This window comes from Dasypus novemcinctus, chromosome 21, assembly GCF_030445035.2.
Source record: "Dasypus novemcinctus isolate mDasNov1 chromosome 21, mDasNov1.1.hap2, whole genome shotgun sequence".
In the NCBI taxonomy this organism is placed as follows: domain Eukaryota; kingdom Metazoa; phylum Chordata; class Mammalia; order Cingulata; family Dasypodidae; genus Dasypus; species Dasypus novemcinctus.
The window spans coordinates 41911895-41933217 of NC_080693.1; the positions used below are offsets into that span (position 1 = coordinate 41911895).

Below are 21323 nucleotides of genomic sequence, written 5' to 3' on the forward strand. Positions count from 1 at the left end.
GCAGGTGGGGAAAGGCTCATACTGACTTTGTCTCCATTTATAATTAGTGGTGGTGGTTTGAGTTTCAAGTAAATTTTTCCAAGGGTCAGTTGTATTCTTTTCATCGTGCTCACATTTATACATTATTTACGGTATCTGTACTTAGATGTGCCCCAGATTTAGGTCAAATGGTTTGAGGCCTTTTGTTCTTTAGAATATCATGACAGAGTTTATCATGTTTCATTATTTTACATTTTTATAAACGTTCAAGTAGAAATCTACATATGGATTGAAGGAACAGGACAGGAAGAGATCCCAACAATTATCTTGATATTTTTTCTTCTGGAATTTGGAATTGTTTTTGAGAATTTTTACAAAGTATGTTAGAATGGACTTCTTTTTTAGCATTTTTTTTCAGTTTTATTGATACATATTAATAAAGCATAAACCATCCAACGAGTACAATCAGTGGTATTCATTACAATCATGTTTGTGCATTCATCACCCCAATCACTCCCAGAGCACTTTCATTATTCCAATAATAATAATAATAATAAACAAAAACCAAGTAAAACTCGTCACCTCTCCATCTCTTTGTGCCTCATCTGGCATACACAGCTGCTATTATTTTTCTTTCTCTCTAGTTTATTTCTATTTCTGTTTTGTAAAAACAGTCTTATATATGCACTATCACCCATATTCATGGTTTACATGGGGTTTTACTGCCTTATACAGTCCTATGTTACAGTTTTTAGCTTTCCTTCTCATAATCTACATGACCTTAGACTTTCCTTTTCAATCACTGTCATACCCATACAATAGTACTGCTAGTTAGAAGCATCATGATCTGCTTTAACCATTTCTACTCATATCCAAAGATTTACAAACAGCCTTTTTAACAATTCTGCACAGATTAACCCTCAACTTTCCAGAATGGACTTTTTTTTTTATCATTTTAAGGCTTTAAATTGTGCGTGGATTATTTCAGAAAGTATATACAAGAAATTGACAGCAGGAGTTGCCACAAGGAGAAATAAGATGGCAGAGAAAAGGAGACTTATTTTTACTGTATACACTTTTATGCCTTTTGAATATTGTACCATATGCCTGTTACCTATTTAAGAACAAAAATAAATAAAACTTTAAATTCAAAGGGATAAGAGGGAAAACATCTTACTGTGGATGTTTTCAATCTGTATGTTCTAACTCTCCTTGACATCTTACGGCCTTTACATTTGCTGTAACTTTATGTGGAATAGTCTTCCCATACATCCTCATGGCCCTTACTTCCTTTACGTTCTTGCTCAAGTGCCACCCTGTTAGTGAAATCTTTTCTGACTGTCCATATATAAAATAGCAACCATCCTTTTCTCTGATTCTCCCTCTCCCCCTGCTTTACTTTTTGCCCTCACTTTTTTCTCCCCACACATTGATTCCATTTTTATGGCATGTCCAAAACAGGAGAATATATAGAGACAGAAAATAGATTAGTGATTGCATAGGTCTTGATTGCTAAAAGGAAAAGGGTTTCATTTTGGGGTGATGAAAATATTCTGGAATTAGATATGGTGATAGTTGTGCAACTCTGAATATACTGGGAACCACTGAATTGCACTCTTTAAATGGGTAAATTGTATGATATATGAATTATATCTTAATAAAGTCATTACCAAAAAAAAAAAAAAATCATAGCTAAAGCCTAGAGTTTCCAGTATTCTTTTGGGTCCTGGTTGAAGGGGGAAAGTAGCAATTTGGGGTTGCCAAAGCACCCTTGTAACGGATATATATAATGTTTTCTTGACCACCCACCATCTGAATCCCCTTCCCATGCTTGGGAAACTCCCCATCACAGTTCTAGATGCTTGCTTTCTCAGTCTCCCCCTCCATCCCCCCTTTGCAACCATTTGACCAAGGATTAATCAGATTGCTTCTGCCTCAAACTTCTCAATCTAGAGGAAAGAAGGGCAAGTAGAAAATACATTCTGGTGTCAGCCATGGCCTTTTCACATCAACACTCTGGTTCTAAGGTAGGATCAGTGTGCTTTTGACATTAACTCTTATTGCCCCACCCCACCCCTCCCCCACACAAAAGCGCCTTTAAAGCGCTCTCCAGCCTAATGGTTCTGTGAGCCCAGCAGTTCAATAGTGTTTTCCTGCTTTTATCAACCAGAATACATTTCTTTGGTTTTAAAGTAAGACTGATAGGTTTTACTTGGGACTTGTAGCAGGGGATCTGTCACAGCAAGGCAAACTATCCCAGTAGCTATAAGCTCTAGGGTTACAATCACTAGGAGAAGAGCATTTTATCCTTCAGCTCACATTAGGCTGCAGCTTCCATTCTGTCATCAAAATTACATCTTTCCCCCATCCCTAAAGCATCAAGCTATAGATTTTACTTGTCATCTTTTGCAGGTAAGGTCTTTTCTTTATGGCTGACTTTTTTTTTTTTTTTTTTTTTTTTTAGTTTCTCTCCCCTTCTCCACCCCCATCCCCACAATTGTCTGCTCTCTGTGTCCATTCGCTGTGTGTTCTTCTGTGACCCCTTCTATCCTTATCAGCGGCACTGGGAATCTGTTTCTTTTTGTTGCGTCATCTTGTTGTGTCAGCTCTCCGTGTGCAGCGCCATTCCCGGACATGCTGCACTTTCTTTCCCGATGGGCAGCTCTCCTTATGGGGCGTACTCCTTGCATGTGGGGCTCCCCTATGCGGGGACACCCCTGCATGGCATGGCACTCCTTGCACGCATCAGCACTGCACATGGGCCAGCTCCACACAGGTCAAGGAGGCCCAGGGTTTGAACCGTGGACCTCCCATGTGGTAGGCGGACCCCCTATCCACTGGGCCAAGTCCGCTTCCCTATGGCCAATTTTAAGATCTTGGTCTTTCTGCTGTTCTGCAGTTTCTTAGGATATATCTAGGTTTTCTGTTTGTATCCTGTTTGGAATTAACTGGGTTTCCTGACTCTTAGGGTATATAAATTTCATCAATTCTTGAAAATTCTCAGCTTTTTTGAAATATTTTCTCCTTCTGGAACTCTGATTATGTGTCAAACCTTCTCCTTTCATATCTTTACACTTCTTTTCCTTATTTTCTATCTTTCCGTGTCTTTATACTCCATTTGTGTAACTTCTTCAAACGAACTTCCTTTGGGTATGTCTGATCCATGTAACCATGAAATGTTTAATTTCAAATAGTATATTCTTTCATTTTTACAAGTTTTACCTACTTTTTTCAAATCAATTTGATCATTTTTGATATTTTCATTAGTCATATTTTCTCCTTTAAACCTAAGTAAACTGTTTTAAAGTTTGTATTTTATAATTCCCACACTCATTTCAGTCTGACTCTGTTGCTCTTGTTCATAATGACTGTTGTTCGTGGTGGTTTCTTTCCGTGTGTGCTTGTTTTTATTGTAAGTTCATTTTTGAAATTTTATCTGAAGGGATTCTATGAGGCCTGGGTTGGAAGTATACGTCTCAAGAGAGAATTACATCTGCTTTTGTAAGGTGCCTGGAGGTACTACTTTACACTAAATCATCAGCTTCAGGCGTTTCCAGCCATGTGGAAGTATGAATGCTAGTTCCAGACATTATGAGGCCAGCTGTGGTTACAAATTATTGGAGAAGCTTGCTCTCTCCACCTCCTATCTCCCCTTCCTTCCAAAACCAAAATTGAGTGAGTTTTCCTCCGTGAGATTGGTTCACACTTTAAGTGATGGTGTCATAAAAAGAAGAGTGACAAGCATGCTTAAGAAGAGGATCCTGCATAAAGTCCCAGCACTGAGAATCGTCAGCAGACTCTGTGGCCTTTACTGGGTCAAGGTCACTCACTGGCCTCTTGTCTTCTTTACAGGGGTCAGTGGTTTAAGGCAAAGGTTTGAGAAGGACATGAGGATTTGATAAAAACAGATTCAAGCAGAGGCAGTGGGGCGTGGGAGGAAGCTAAGCTTTTTCTTGTCCACATCTATGGGCAGTCCAAGAGCCTCTAGTCTTTGAGTCAACCTAGTTCAAAAGGGCACCTGTGATCCTTCTCCTTGAATGGGAAAGAACCAGGAGAACAGGCTGAGTCCAAGGCCCACAGATCTATGTCTCACAGGGCAGTGACAGAACTGAGGACAGTTTCTTGTTACTCTCTGCCCAAAGGGAGATGTCTCTTGGCCTTGTTTGTATCTCAGCACCTCTTTTGACTCAAGAAACACTCCAGCTGCTTGCTTCATTTCAGCTCCTTGAACTCCTCAGCTCAGGCCAACTTGCACTACTCAGATTTCTTCAGGAAGTATGAGGAGTGGCCCTGGTGGGCCTGAGTCCACTGCTTCTGCTTCAGGGCCAGGCACAGTTCCTGCTGCCTGCTTTCATTCCTGCTGTGTGTGCCAATTCTTGCTGTTTCATTCACTGAAGCAGCTGTTACAGTTTCTCATGCTCCTTCCCATATCGGTACTTCTTCACTTTCTTTTTCACAATCTCTTTCTCTTTGGCTTGGATATCATTCAGGAATTGATACCTTTGTCAAACCTCAGGATTATATTCCCCTGACAGATTTTCAGAGCAGGGGGTCCTGGGCCACCTTCTTACTGATGGGAATAACCTGACGCAAATTGGCACCTGGACCTTGGCTGGCATTTCCAGAGGCCTGTGCTTATCTGCACACATACATTTTGAACAAGTGGTTTAAAACCTTGCTTCCTAGTACTGTTTCCCTCTACCAAATATTTGTATGTCTTACTCCCTACTTGGCTCTGCAATTCCAACAGCTCAATGACATGTTGGGTATGTCCTTTTACAGGTCGGGGGCTACTGCCCCTGGCTCCAGGGCCCCACTGTCTTCCCCAAAATCCAGGGCCCTATGGGGAGATGGGGCTGCAGCCCCAGCTCAGGGGCTCACTTTGGGCATCCCTGCCCTCACTTTTACCACCACCTGATATGTACTTATTTTTTATTATCTGTCTTCCCCACTTAGGATGTAGTCACCTTGAGGCCAAGGACCTGGTTTCATTCATTGCTGATTCCCTAGAATGGTGCCTAACATGAGGAATGCCTCCCAATATTTGAATAAATGACTGAATGAATAAATGAATGCCATGCCTCTAAGAGCTGTTACCTACAAATACGAATGTCCATGCCAGTGAATTAAGCTGTGTATAAATAACCTTGGAGGTGTATAAATAACCTTGGAGGTATATAAAACCCACAACGTAAACATGCTCTATATTCCTGGAACTTAATTTACTTACTTGAAAATTTGGTTAAAAGTGCCTCATAGTAGAACCAACATGGATGTAATGTATGTTAAAATGCAAAATTAGAGTGAAATTTGTGTTTAGGCTATGTAGGTATGTTGTTTTATTCACTGCTGTGTACCAGGTATCTAGAAATGTGCCTAGCATATAGTAGGCATTTAATATTTATTAAACCCCCCATAGGAATACATGTTCATTCTTTCTGTTATTAAGATACTTCATTTGAAAAACTTAGTTGTGTAGTAGTCTAAATCATACTTTCATGATAGTTTTACTGCCATTGCATTGTATATTTTGCATGCTGATGGTTTTGTGATAAATGTTACATTTACTTCATGTAAGAAAAGCAAATTTGAGCATATTAGGTATTAAATAGCTTCACAGATGAGAAATCGAGGCATAGAAAGAAGTTAATTAAACAAGTTGCCAAAAGTCCCAAAGCTAGTAAGTGGCATTTCTAGTCAGCCTTCAGAATCTATGCTCTTAACTGTTTCTGTGCTAGTTATCTGTTGCTCCATAACAAATTACTCCCAAACTTTATAAACAACAAATATTTTATTATTTCACACTGTGTCTGTGAGTCAGGAACTCAGAGCAGTTTCTCTGGGTGGTTCTGGTTCAGGCCTCTTATGAGATTGTAGTTAAGATGTTGCCCTGGGCTGCAGTCCCCTGAAGGCTCTTGGAGCTGGATGATCTACTTCCAAGATGACCCACATAGATTACAAATTCTAGCTGCCTTTTGACAGGAGGCCTCAGTTCCTGCCCACATGAACCTCTCCATAGGACTTCTTGAATAGTCTCGTGACATGGCACTGGCTTTCCCCAGTGTAAGTGATGAAGAGAACAAAGAGGAAGCTGCAGTGTCTGAAGTAGACCTGCAGGTCTTAAGAAGACCTAGCCTCAGAAGTCACACAGTGTCATCTCCACAATATCCTACTGGTTATATTTGTCAGGCCCTGTGGTAGGGGATGACACAGGGTAGGAATACCAAGAGGCAGAGATCATCGGGAGCCATCTTGACGGTTGAATACCACAATTAGGTCATATCATTAATGTTTTTAATATACACAAAGATTCTGTAGAAGAGATATTGTTATCCTCATTTTACAGGTAAAGTTTTGTAACTTGTCCAAGATGACATAGCTAAATAAGTGATAGAATTGGACTTCAAACTCAGGTCTTTGTCACATCAGAGCCTGTGCTTTTTCCTGTATACTGTGCTTCCTTCTGTATAGCTAGTCATTTAGGTACTTATGTTTCAAGAAAATGAAGACATTGACTTAATGATGCCTTTATGTTTTTCAGCAGGCTTGATACCAATGCAACAACAAGGATTTCCCTTGGTCTCTGTCATGCAGCCTAATATGCAAAGCATGATGGGAATGAATTACAGCTCACAAATGTCCCAAGGACCTATTACTATGCAGGTACTTGACTCTTTAGCTAATTGTTTATAGAGAGTTATTGTTTGTTTTTAAGTGTTCACATACTAAGAACTTAACTTCATATTTAGAAATAGAGTTGTCTCTTATGTGGCTTCCTTCAAAATAAAATGAAGATATATTCATAAGAGTGAGAGAAAACAAGAGAAATGATATTCATATGGTTGATAAACTTACCAAGGTTCAAAAACCTTACTTTGTCAGCATACTGAAAACAGACTTATCTCTTAGAGGGTCTAGCAGTAATGTCATATGTGAGACTGATATATGTAATCAGAATGCTATTTTATCCATTTACAACTGATCATATACTTTAATATGAAATATGAACCTTGGAGAATTCTTCAAAGGAAGGGTACGTATGTGTCTTAGGGTTCTCTAGGGAAACAGAACTGACAGGAGATATCTGTAAATAGTATGAGATTTTATAAAATTCTCTCACATGAGCATGGAGACACACAAGTCCAAATTCTGCAGGGCAGGTGCAAACCAGGGGCTCCGATGAAGGTCCTTGATAAGTTCCCAGGAGATGTTGGCTGTCTGAAGTAGAGCTGGGAATTCTCTTGTTGAATGCTGAAATCACTTCCCCTTTTAAGGCCTTCAGCTGATGAGTCACAAATTGCTGATGGCATTCTGCTTGGTTGATTGTAGATGTAATCAGCCATCAATGTAATCAACTCATTGATGCTTAAAGTCCATAAAATGTCCTTTTATTACTGTTAGTCCAGCGTTTGCTTGACCAAACAACTGGGCACCATTATCTGGCCAAGTTGACAAATTAGCCTAACCATCACAATGTGCAATAAGAATATGTTTAGGAACGTAACTTAACATCGAGTATCAGAAAAATTTCCCTGAGGAGATGATATTTAAGCTGAATTTGAAGAAAGAGTGATCATTAATCAGATGAAAAGGTGGGAGAAGAGCACACTGGCAGAAGGACCTTCATTTATAAAAGTCCTGGGGTGGAAGGGAGCTTGGCAAGTTTGAGGCTGTTGTTGCTACAGCAGAGTAAGCCACGAGAAGGGTATCTTGAAATGAAGTGGGCATGGCCAGGTCATGCGGCGAACTTACAGACCATGTTAATGATTTTGAAGTCTATTTTAAGAGCATTAGAGCACCATTGAATAGTTTAATGCAGTGGAGGAGCATGATCAAATTTGTATTTCAAAAAAATCATTGTGACTGTTGTCTGAAGAATGATTTAGCACGAGAGAGGAAAGCAAGAGTGGTTGGGGGAGAAATCATTAAAAGGCTGTAGGAAAGCAGGTGAGAGATATTGGTGGTTTTAATTAGGGTATTCGTAGAAGGGTGTAGAGATGGATGTTTTTAAGAACTTTCAGGAAATAAAATCAATAGGACTCATTGAAAATAAAGGAGAAGGCGATATCAAGTTGATTCCCAATTTTCTGCATGAACAACTAACTGGCTGTATTATTTATTAATAAAAGAAATACTGGAGAGGATTGTTTGTTTGTACATGGTGACTTTGAAAGACCTATGAAACATTCAAGTGGAGCTGCCCAGAGGCAGTTTAAATTTAGTAAACTGACCTGGAACTCAAATTCTTTCACTCTGGGTTAAAAATTAAAGATTTGGGAGTCATATAGAAAGTAATTGATTCTATAGAGTTGAATGAGAACATCCAAGAAAACTGTAGATGGAGAAAATAGTCCGTGGTAGAGCCTTCAAAATTTCAATATTTAAATCTCAGAGAGATTAAAGAAGAGCAGTTTCAGAAATGGAGAAAAAAAATAAAAAGCACATGAAAATGTATCTTGTCATTAAAACCAAGAGATAACGAAATTTTAAGAGAAAGCAAGAAATTAACTTAGTAAATGCTGCAGGGAGGTAGGTCATTGAGCAAAGCAAGTTACAGGCCCATGCCTAACCTCAGAGGAGTGGAGATATCCAGCTCCTCCAAATGCCTGGAAAAAAAAAATCAAAAGTATTGGTGAGCTATAAATCTATCTCAAGATTTTTAACAGCCAATTAAATTTCATACTATACATTTGCCAACATTTATTAAACCATCTCCTTATTAAAGATTATTTACCTTACTCATTGGATTTAGCAAAACATCGGTGACCTTGATGAAAGCAATTTTGGTAGTGTTGGGGGGTGGGGTCAAAGCCAAATTAGAATGGATTGAGGAATTAAATGGAAGATAAGAAAGTAGAGAAGGGAAGCAGACTTGGCCCAGTGGTTAGGGCATCCATCTACCACATGGGAGGTCTGCGGTTCAAACCCCGGGCCTCCTTGACCCGTGTGGAGCTGGCCCACGCGCAGTGCTGATGCGCGCAAGGAGTGCCGTGCCACGCAAGGGTGTCCCCCACATAGGGGACCCACACACACAAGGAGTGCACCCCATAAGGAGAGCCACCCAGCGCGAAAGAAAGTGCAGCCTGCCCGAGAATGGTGCCACACACAGGAAGAGCTGACACAGCAAGGTGACACACAAAACAAACACAGATTTCCGTGCTGCTGACAACAGAAGCGGGCAAAAAGAAGAACATGCAGCAAATGGACACAGAGAACACACAGCTGGGGCAGGGGGGGGAAAGGGGAGAGAAATAAATAAAATAAATCTTTAACAAAAAAAAAGAAAGAAAGTAGAGAAGATAAATATAAACAACTGTATTAGTCAGCCAACATCAAAAACCCTCTCAACTCTGTCCTTTGCCGTGTCTTTTACCTGTGAGTCCCCACCCCTTGGTACAGACCAGATTGCAAACATAATCTAGTATCTATTTTTGGAATTCATAACCATATCAAACTGCTACAACAACCCTTAGGAGAAGAGGAATACTCATTCCCACCTAATGGGTGTATACTCTTTGTATTCAAACCATATTGAAAACTAAGTCAGAAGCCACTTGATTGATTTTCAGTAAGGAAATCACTGCTTCAGAGACTTGAAATACAGCTTGGTATGTGGTGTGTGTATGCTTTGCACCTGTACTACTTACAGAGGGCCAGTATAGCATAGTGATTATGAGCATGCATGGGCATTAGAGTGGAGAGGCCTGGGTTTGACCTCCTGTCCTGCCACTTACTACCATATTCTATTAATTCTAAGGTGACTGTTTTGCACATGTTAACACATCTGAAGGCAGCTTACAAGTGATGGCATCTTAAAATCATTGTCTTCCATTTCTGAAATAGTTGGCATGGCCTGCAGATATGTGAACTTGGTCAGAGCTGTTCACATACCTTTCTTCCAACTGAGTTATATTCATGGTTGGTACTATACTGCCATGTTGAGTTTGTTTCTTCAAAAAGATTACATTATGATATAACATTAAAAACAAAAGATATGGAAACAGAGGAGAAAGTCATACATTTGATATTAGTAAAGTAAATATAGTTTTTGGAGGAATGACTCAAAGTCTGTATTTTCTTGGAGGTATCAGCCAAATGCTTTTATAAGAAGAAAAGAAAATACCCCATGTAGATGAAACTGTATTGTATCTTATTTGTGAGATACAAGCTAAAGGGTTGCCTATCACACAAGTAGCAGAATTGCCAAATCCCTTGGAATAGATGATGTTTGCAAGCAGTGAAAGGCTCATGTTCCTAATTCAACTGTGATCATGCAAGACTATCGTTAAGGTGTCAAAATCAGTTGGCAGTGATTTTTCTTTCTTACAATGCTTAAAATAATGATGTACCCTATAATTGATGGCATCTTAGATTCAGTGAAATTTGGTAATTTGTTAATTGCGTGACCTTGGACAACTTTATCCTCACTGATCTTCAGTTTCCACTTTACGGATAGAATACCGATAGCTAATCCATAGGATTGTTGTGAGGATTAATTGAACTAATGCATGTAAAGTACTTAACACAGTACCTGGCAGGTGGTGTGTGCTCATTATAATTTACATTAGGTAAATTGAGGAAGCATAATTAGAAAAGGACATTGAGTGATTGTAGGCATTGTGGATCTGGGCATGGATTTTAGTGTCAAGAGAGACCTAAATTCTAATCCCAGCTTTCCCACTTAAAAGTACCTTAGCAATATGGTTGTGTAAAGGAAAGAATCGAGTGAAAGAATTTATGTAAGGCATTTAGCATAGTGCCTGGCACAAAGTGAGTTTGCAGGAAGTGTTAGCCATTTATTTTTATTTCTTGTATTAATGTTAATAATATCAGAAATAAGCTTTCAAATGATACTACACTATTTAATATTTTGTGTTTAATATTCTTAGGACTTTTCATATTTCTGAGCTTTCAATTGGCTCACAACCAAATTAAAAATAAAATTAGCAAGTAGTAGAAAGATATTAAAGATAGCAGCACTAACTCGTGACTTTTCTTTATTATAATCTGAGAGCTGCAAAAGAGTTTGAATAGAATTTTCTTGCTATGTATTTCATTGTGCTAAATTTATGTCCCTCCATCACTGGTCATGATCACAGTTGGGGAGTGTGGGTTAAAGCAAATATTACACAATTTCCTTTAGAATTGGTGAATGAAATTGGTGTTATCAGAAAGTGGATGTGGCTTAAGCGATTAGCCTCCTGTCCACCATCTGGGAGGCCCCAGGTTCAATTTCCAGGGCCTGCTGGTGAAGACAAGCTGGCCTGTGCCACTGCGGAGAGCTGATGGCCCACATTGCCGTGGAGAGCTGAGAGCAGACAACAAGCACAAACAAGGGGTGGGGAGGATAAATAAAGTAAAATAAATATTTTTTAAAAATTGATATTATCATGATTTATAAGTACAACCTAAGATGGCTTTTTCTGTTTGGATACCTTTTCTTTGTGAATTATTGTCTTCAGCCATGGTAGCCAAGTAACCAAATAAAAGTACCCTAGCAGTCAGAACTTTGAATGACTGAATCACAAAGCATATTATTAAAAAACCCAAATAACTAAATATATTAATTCATATTGCTCTCACTAAAAACCAAACAAGAGCAAAATGGGTTTTTGTACATTTACTAAATTATTTTAAATACTTCTTATCAAAAACATATGTTTAATTTTTACTTAATGCTTCAAAATTTTATGTTTTTGTGTATTTTATCATGTAGTCAATATAGTAGCACAATATCACATATGTAATTATAAGTAAGTATCTATAGGGAGTTTACAGTCAGAATTTAAGTTGAAGCCATTGTCATGTTGAAGTCAGTTAACCAATGAAGCTTTTGTGTTTTTGTGTTTAAAATTCAAGAAAACTTCCAGAATCATTTTCTATTCATTTCCAAATGGAAGAAGGTGGAAATAAGTTGTCCATTTTAACATCAAGACAGTTGTGCTTTTGTGGATTTTTAATCCATGTTAGTCAGCTTTCATTAGATTATGCTGCATAACAAACAATACCATAATCTCAGAGACTTATAAAAAATGAAGGTTTATTTTTCACTTGTGGTACAGGTCCTTTATCGATTGGTTCTTACTCTGCTCCATGTTTTCTTTATTCTGGGACCTGTATTGTAGGAGCAACTCCTTACCTAGGACATCTTAGGCTCTTGGCATAGGGGAAAAAAAGAATGGCCAAATCATGAGATGGTGCTTAAAGCTTTCACTCAAAGGTGGCTTTTTTCAGTCACTTCTGCTCATCAAAGTAATATGATGAACATCACAACAGCTTTATCAAAATTTTAAAAATCAAAACTTTTTATTTTGAGATAAACATTGATTCACATGTAGTTGTAAGAAATAATACAAAAAGAAATCCAGTGTATCCAGTTTTCCCAATGGTAACATCTTCCAGAACTGTGGTATAGTATCACAACCAGTATTTGACATTGATCGTTTCCATCACCATAAGGATCTCCTCATGTTTTTCTTTTACTGTCACACCTACATCTCTCCTACCCCAACCCTTCCTTAACCCCTGGAAATACTAATCTGTTATCCATTGCTATAAATAGTTTGTCCTTTTTTATTGCTGAGTAATAGTCCATGAAGTGGATAAACCACAGTTGGTTTAACCATTTGCTTGTTCAAGCTCCTTTGGGTTTCCAGTGTTCGGCTTTTATGAATAAAACTGCTATACATTTTCATGTACAGATTTTTGTGTAAACATTAGTATTCATTTCTCTGGGATAAATGTCTTGGAATGAAATGGCTAGGCTCTTTGCCTAGTCTTAGATCCTGAAAGTTTTCTAAAAGTTTTATATTTTCATATTTTCAATTTAAGTCTGTGATCCATTTGGAGTTACTTTTTTAAAATCTTTTCTTTTTTAAAGATTTATTTATTTATTTCTATCCCCTCCCCCTCCCCAGTTGTCTGTTCTCTGTGTCTATTTGCTGCGTGTTCTTTCTTTGTCCACTTCTGTTGTTGTCAGTGGCACAGGAATCTATGTTTCTTTTTGTTGCGTCATCTTGTTGTGTCAGCTCTTCCTGTGTGCGGCACCATTCTTGGGCAGGCTGCACTTTCTTTTGCACTGGGTGGCTCTCCTTACAGGGCGCACTCCTTGCACGTGGGGCTCCCCTACATGGGGGACACCCCTGCGTGGCATGGCATTCCTTGGGCACATCAGCACTGCACATGGGCCAGCTCCACACGGGTCAAGGAAGCCTGGGATTTGAACTGTGGACCTCCCATGTGGTAGACGGACGCCCTAACCACTGGGCCAAGTCCACTTCCCTAAATCTTTTTTTTAAGGATGCATAAATCACACTAAATGTTACATTAAAAAATGTAAGAGGTTCCCATATACCCCACTCCCCATACCTCCCACTCTTCCCACATCAACAACTTCTTTCATTAGTGTGCTGCATTGATTGCATTTGATGAATACATTTTGGAGCACTGCTACACATCATGGATTATAGTTTTTGTTGTAGTTTACACTCTCCCAGTCCATTCATGGAGTTACTTTTTATATAAGGTGTGAGACTTAGGTCAAGTTTCACTTTTTGGCTTGTGAATATCCAGTTGCTTCAGTACTATTTGTTGAAAAGGCTATCTTTTCTCCTTTGAGTTGCTATTGCAAGATGTGTAGTAAATCCAAATAGAGTTGTATTATTTATCTATTATTGCATAACAAATTACCCCAAACTTAATGGCTTGAAACAGTAAATAATATTATTTCACAGTTCCTTTGAATCAGGAATTGGCAAGTAGCTTTATCTAGGTGGTTCTGATTCAGGGTCTCTCATGAGGTTGCAGTCAAGAGGTTGATGGGGGCTATTGTTATCTAGGGCTGCATTCTTCCAGAGGCTTTGCTGAAGCTAGAGTATTTGTTTCCAAGATGGCTCACTCACATGGCTGGTGATTCAGTGCTGGCTGTTGGCGGGAGGCCTTTGTACTGGTACATGAAGCTCTCCAAAGCAAGTGATTCGAGAGATTATATCATATGTGGTTGAATCTAAATGAACATTGCCTGTGTAAAACAAAAGAAGCAATGTCTTATGGATTTTTAAAAATAGTCCCAAACTTAATATGCATGTGATAATAGCATATAAGTTGGGGAATCTAGTAAATGAAGTTAGTTTTCTAAGGTTCTTGCATTCTACAGAAAAAGGACAAAGGTATTTTTTACATTAGAGTTTGATAAATTAAGTATGCACGTTATAATTCCAAGGGTGATCTTAAAAGGTTATAAACTCTAAACTAGTAGAGGTGAAGTAAATGGAATTAGAAAAAGTACTCAAGCAATCCAAAAACTAGCAAGAAAGGAAACAAAATATAGAAAAGATGGGGCAAATCACAAACTAAGAAAAATTTAAACCCAAATATATGAATAATTATATTAAATGTTAATATAGAAATAGCAGGGAGGGGGAGGGGAAGAAAAAAAATAAATGTTTGAACAATCTTCTTAACAAGATTGACTAATGGACATAAAACAGGGCACTGTTCCCATCAACGCAAAATATACCTTTTTAAGAAAACATGGAATGTCTATAAAAATTGACCATATACTGGGCCATAGCAAATCTGAATAAATTTCACAGTATTGAAATCTTACATAGTAGAACTCCTTTCAAAACTGGGCTATTTTGACAGTACATTTGAGATTTGTAGTCAAGAATTTAAAGTGAATCCCCAGTTTGCTTCTCTCTAGCAGGGTTCAGCTCTTCAAGTATAAACATAAGAGAACGTGATTTATTTTAATTCTAATCAGGAGTGGGGTTTTCTAGGAGACCACACCAAGGAAGTGGAAAGTTAAGGATGTTTCTAAGGACATTACAGTATTGAACCCTGGAATCTAAACTGGGCAAGAAGTGAGGACATGTTAAGGATAATTGGGTACTGGTTAAAGTGGTAAGATTAGTGAATGAGAGGTGTCAGTGAGGTAGGAGAATTGCTGGAGTTGATGAGCTGGAAGGATAAGAGGTGATGATCAAGTGCTGAGAAGTCTAAAATTAAGGTTTGTAGATGCTGCTGATAAGATCAAGGGTACAACTTTGGCATGGGAAGCTAAAATGGTATGTTGGACATGATTTCGGTGAAGAGTTCAAAGACCTGAGAGGCCACATGTTAGATGAGTCATCATGTGATTTTTTAAGTCATCAAAAGCAGTTTGGGGATAGAATGGAAGATAGCCGCGTTCTGAAGTCTTCATTTATTGGAGTGAAGCAGTTGAGGGTCAGTAGATGACTTGAACAAGGTAGATAGTAAACGATAAAGTCCAATGACAAGCAATTAAAATGTATTCAGGTTTTTGAAGGAAGAGAGAAGAGAAGGGGTCTTGAAGAAGCGAGGATGAATATTCCTCACCTACAGGGAATATGGCAGAGAAACAGCAGTCTCCAAAGGAGAGAGCTTCAGAGGATGGCCAACTTTTTAGGGGATCAAAGGGGGTACCTTTCAGGGAGAAGGTTGAAGAGTAGAAGAGCTTTAACTCAGTAAAAAATAGCTATTATCATTATCATTGTCTTCATCATTAATAGATTTCGTGATTAGCTTTTTTTAAAAATATTTTATTTATTTCTCTCCCCTTCCCCGCCCTTCCCTGCCCTCCCCCGCCCAGTTGTCTGCTCTCTGTGTCTATTTGCTGTGTGTTCTTCTATGTCCACTTCTATTCTTGTCAGCGGCACTGGGAATCTGTGTCTCTTTCTGTTGCGTCATCTTACTGCATCAACTCTCCAGGTATGCAGCGCCACTCCTGGGCAGGCTGCACTTTTTTTGTGCTGGGTGGCTCTCCTTACAGGGCGCACTCCTTGAGTGTGGGGCTCCCCTTTGCAGGGGACACCCCGGCGTGGCACGGCACTCCTTGCGTGCCTCAGCACTGCGCATGGGGCAGCTCATCATATGGGTCAGGAGGCCCTGGCTTTGAACCCTGGATCTCCCATGTGGTAGGCAGATGCTCTATCCACTGAGTCAAATCCGCTTTCCTGTGATTAGCTTTTGTGTCATACTATTCTTATTTCTAAATACTTCAATAAGCTTTAACTGTTGTATTAGTATGTCATTTATTGACTAAATATACTTTACTTTCTGTAAAAGTTTGTGTTCCAGGCCTCTGGTCATCAAAATATTCATTATCCTATCTTAGATATTGGGAAATCAGGCTTAATTTGATTTGTGGAATGACTGCCATATGCCATACTCTTAGCTAGTGCTGGAAATAGTGTAAGATATGATACATCCACTCAGAGTATGGATTAATGAGCTCATGAGAATATAACTAATGTATGCATGCTGGCATAAACATACAGCCTTTAAGAGTTTTACACACATACACCTAGACTGAAAGCAGTAGGCATCTCTGAGACAGTGAAGGGAATGGAAGGAGTGAAATATGAAGGGGAACTTTCCTGTTTTTGCCTTTATTCTTTGAATCTTTTATAAAAATGCAATAATATAGTTTGTTATTAAAAAAAAACTTGTTATGGAAATGATAATTTACCTTTGTGATAGTTAAAAGGAGAAATTTTGCTTTCTGTGCTTTTGTCTGTTTCTTCTAGGCAGGGATACCGATGGGAGCAGTGCCAGCAGCAGGAATGCCTTACATGGGGCAAGCGCCATTCCTGGGAATGCGTCCTCCAGGCCCACAATACACTCCAGACATGCAGAAACAGTTTGCTGAAGAGCAACAGTAAGACACTTCTCAGATTCAAGGATAAAGAAGATTGACAGCAGCTACTTTAAAAATTGTCAAATGTTATCTAATGCAGATTTGAAAACCAAAACGTAAAGTTGCCTTTAAAATTCTTTAAAATACTTATAAGTTTACAGCCAGGAGGGACTTTAGACATCCTTTAATTTAACCCTCTTATTTTGCACCTAAGGAAAGGGAGGTCCAGAGAAATGAAGTGACTTGCCAGACAAGGTTACACAGTTACTAACAAAAACTGTATCCACATGTATGCCTCATGGTTCCCAGAGTAGTGTTTCTCCCATATGACACTGTCTTCTCAAGAGGAAGTTCCTTTTTATATGAAGAGCAAAGAATGTTTTTATGTTTGCCTGCTTGCCTCTTTTTTGAGATTACTTTTTATGAATAAGGTTATCTCCTCCCCTTGAAAACAGCACAAGAAATAAATTCATATGTGTAATTTAGGTAAATTGTTTTTTTAGTCATTTCAAATATTTTGAAATTAATATAGTGGGAAAACAGGATTGTCATAAGGAAAAAATTAGATATAATTAGCGGTGGAGTTTATAGTTCTAGAAATGCAAGATGATATTGCTCAAACTGTTACTAGAGATCTGAATATAACACAGTTGATAATCCCTGAAGCTGGTTCTTCACTAGATATTTTTCCTTCAGAAAACGATTTGAACAACAGCAAAAACTCTTAGAAGAAGAAAGAAAAAGACGCCAGTTTGAAGAGCAGAAGCAAAAGCTCAGACTTCTGAGTAGTGTGAAACCCAAGGTAATACATTCCCACACAAACACACACACATCCCATATGTGCCTCTTCTCACTCATTCTGTGGATTTTGTCACTGAAACAACAGCCCTAGCTGAGACTGTGGTTGGTTCCTTTCATATTGGGTTATCTGAGTTCTGAAGTAAAGATGTACCACCATGGCAATGATTGTAATCTTTTTTGTAAAAAACATTAATCCTCAACTTACTGATATAAAATTGAGTATATTCAGTATATATAATATCCAGTATCTTTATTCTAAAGTGTTTCTAAATGGGCCTTTTAATATTTTTATAGTCTATGGAGTGTCATTTTATACCTTTGCTTTATATGTTTATCAGTGCCTTTCTGACTTGGAGAACTCATTATCAGAAATATGTGGTAGGGGAATGGTTGTAGCTCAAGGGATTGAGCACCTGCTTCCCATGTACAAGGTCCTGGGTTTGATCCCTGGTACCTCCTAAAGACAACAAACAAAGCAAAAAAAAACCCACCCAACTTTCATTGGGGAGCAGATATAGCTCAGTGGTTGAGCTCCTGCTTCCTGAGTACAAGGGTCCTGGGTTCAATTTCCAATACTTCCTAAAAAGAAAACATGTAAAAATATCAGAAATAGAGTAAAATCTTTGCTTTTCTTTTAATTTGGGAGGGTCCAGGAAGAAGTGAGAGATGAGTGAAGAAATATACATACATGTATTATCTCTTAGACAGGAGAAAAAAGTAGAGATGATGCTTTGGAAGCCATAAAAGGAAACTTGGATGGGTTTTCCAGAGATGCTAAGATGCACCCTACTCCAGCGTCACACCCCAAGAAACCAGGTAGTTTTAATTCTAAGAGGCATTAAAATTTTCTTTTCTTTGAATATGATTTATAGTTTCCATGTGTTTGGTTTTGCTCATTATGTGTGTGTTTAGAGTCAGTGCTGAACCCTTCTTCAAACAAAGAAGAGATTTGGATGTTTTAAAATTTACAGTGGGTTAAGAGCTCTGGTCTGGATAACTATCTTGGGAGGAAGAAACCTCTTTGTCTTCTAGTTAAATGTCAATATGACAACTTCAGTTGTAAATCTTCTCTGTATAAGTGAGTATGTTAACATTAGTAAAATCTGCTAACTCAAATGTAATAAATGAGTTTTCCATTTGTTTTCATTGTTTTAAAATTAATTTTACCTTTTATGAGTTACCTCATTTTATTATTCAATGTTATTAAACTTATAAATTCTTAAAATGTCCTTTTTAAACAAAAAGCCATAGGTTTAATAATGCTCCTCATGAAATTTTAGTTTCTTTAACACTTTTCTTTGTGGCTTGTATCAGGTAAGCAAAAAAAAAAAAAAAGGCTGCTTAGAGCAGGGTGAAGGGAAAGCTTTTGTTTTTTTGCTTTGAATATTTACTGAAATTAAGCCTGTCTTTGCTTGAACTGTTACCACATCCTCTTTTAAATTCAATATTTTAACATTTCATTATCATCTAACGTTAAGAATAGTATGCCATTAATAGGTAAGCAGTTTTCCTAAGTCAGTCAACCAAGAAACTGCTGTCTTAGGCTGGTATCAATTACATTGATACACTTTATCTTAAATCCTTGAATTATAGTATTTTTATAGGTGAAATCAGGAGAGCATAATATAATTTTGACACACAATCTTGATTTTCTGGGACAGCTTTGACTCTGTCTTAGCAATTTCATTTGTTAGGTTATATACCCAAATCTGATTCCAAAAATAGGCCACAAAGATTGAAGAGAGAATGGACATTAGCAACCAGATTGAGTTCAGGAAGTGGTAGTATATCTAAAAATGAGAATTATAAAGTGAATAAACTAGTCAAGTAATTTAAGAATAGACACTAGGAATTAATATTAAAACTGTGCTCAGCATGGAACCTAGAAAAAGAAGAGGAAGGCAGAGAGGGATAGTCATTGTTAGGTCAAACACTTTTCTATCCTTGTTGAGTTTCCTTTTTTGGGCAACCAGCTATGATTTAAGAATGTTAAATAACCAGTTGGTGTTTTGATGTTCAAATCTTGTGAATTCAGTCAACATTAGTGCACTTAACATTTTCTAGTTAGCATACTGAGTAGAAAAAAGATTTTCCTGAAGCAAGCCTGGGAGTTTCTAGATCCTCCCTAGTTACGGTTTTAAACCTAGGCCCTAGTGTATAGAAAAAGAGTTTCTTGCCTTTTTACCAAAAGTATCTTTTAACTTTCCCCTATAGACTGTTTGTTTAAAAATATTTAACATACAAACTGTATTTATTACATAATTTTTATGTTTTTTATTAATCATATATGTAACTTCAAGAGTTTATGAGCCAAAACGTTTACCATGTTTATGAGCCAAAACGTTTACCATGTAGATTTAACATAATTCCAGCCAAATGCAAAGTAACATTGTTTCAGCCTTTGCAGACTTTTTGCTAATCAACAGTATGGATCCAGTATGCCTTTTAAATATATTCCAAGTAGCTCTCAGGTTTCTATTACTACTGTTTTATTATTCTGAGAAACTCAAATTGGGAACCTAAGTTTACACTCTTCGTAACTATTGTTAGGAGGTTTTGAGTTAAAAATAGCATGGCCTTTTTTTTTTTTTTTAGTAAAATTAAGGCAATAATTTCAAGTATTCATTATTCATCTTTCACAGAACTTTAAATGCTTTGCAGTATTTATTTCATTGATACAAAAGAGAGGAAATAAGCATGTACATCCCTGTTTTTCAGATGAGAACTTTTTTTTAAAAAAAAAAACTCCTTTTAACATTAGGCTTTAGAAAATACTAAAGCAATTCACAGTGGTTAAAAAGCAATGATAATATCGTATTGTTAATGAGCCTTGTGTCAATGTGGCTCCTGTAGAGAGGGTTTTTACATAAATAAATCTCATATTTCATAATATAAACACCACAATGTTATTTATTCATATCCTTTAGTGTCAAAGATCTTTTAAACAGTCTTCAGTTAAGGTTCACTTTCTTAAATTGATTGTTGAGTTATATAACTTAGTACTCTAATGGTATTCCAATTTTTATGCTTTCCACAAAAAAGTATCGTCTTGGTAATGTGTTTACTGTTCTTATTATCTTTTGTAATTTTCATTCCTTATAAATTAACTTTACTGAAATGTGATCTCTACAAAGTGTCTGGATCAGGCATGACATGAAAAATTACAAGTTTGTATTGTACATTGTTCCTGTATTAGGGTTCTCAAGAGAAACAGAACTGACAAGATGTTTATGTAAATGTACATAAATATTATGAGATTTATTATAGGATTTGGCTCACATGACCATGGGGATTGGCCAGTCCACAAGCTTTAGGGCAGGCCTCATATTGGGAACTCCATGAAGGTGGTGAATTCCCCAGGAGAAGCTGGCTGGCTGAAGTAGAGATAGAAATTCTTCCTAACTGCTAAAATCGTCACTTCCCCCTCTTAAGGCCTTCAACTGATTGGATGAGACTTCTCTCATTACTGAAGGCACTCTTCTTTGTTGATTGTAGATGTCATCAACCATAGATACAATCAACTGACTAATTATTTAAGTCCACAAAATATGCTCACATTAACAATCAGGCCAGTGCTTGCTTGACCAAACAACTGGACACCATAACCTACCCAAGTTGACACATGAACTTAACCATCATAGTTGCTTAATGGCATAATGAAATTTAGTCCTCAGAGTTTATATTTGTCCAAAACCAACATATAGGTGGGTTTTCTAATATTTTGTATATATTGTTTTAAGAGAATATTTTCCAGAAAGATCATTTGGGTTTCAAAAGTAATCACCATTTCGATGTAAATTATTAATGGTTTCAATTAGGGGGAAAAAATTAGAAATCACCTAATAAAAGAAGGGAAGAAATTGTATTTTGCATTTTTCTTTGA

General features: G+C 37.6%; 1 protein-coding gene and 1 pseudogene across 18 annotated transcripts in view; one reads left to right on the forward strand and one right to left on the reverse strand.

Moving 5' to 3' along the window:
* The window catches only part of SYNRG (synergin gamma), a 119965-nt gene that overhangs the window by 8646 nt on the left and 89996 nt on the right, over positions 1 to 21323 (forward strand). For 9 of the 18 annotated variants that reach the window (XR_011646837.1, XR_011646836.1, XR_011646833.1 and 6 more), the window contains exons 3-6: positions 6521 to 6642; positions 16530 to 16660; positions 17336 to 17441; positions 18145 to 18256. Coding sequence is in view for 12 of the 18 variants with exons in the window: in XM_058283196.2 (XP_058139179.1) it covers positions 6521 to 6642; positions 16530 to 16660; positions 17336 to 17441; positions 18145 to 18256 (471 nt within the window). In the remaining 6 variants the exon portion in view is untranslated. The remainder of the gene's footprint in view (positions 1 to 6520; positions 6643 to 16529; positions 16661 to 17335; positions 17442 to 18144; positions 18257 to 21323) is intronic. The other 9 variants (XR_011646835.1, XR_011646834.1, XR_011646838.1 and 6 more) reach the window with 1 other exon arrangement.
* LOC139437211 (ribosomal RNA processing protein 36 homolog pseudogene) lies at positions 4105 to 4975 on the reverse strand (annotated as a pseudogene).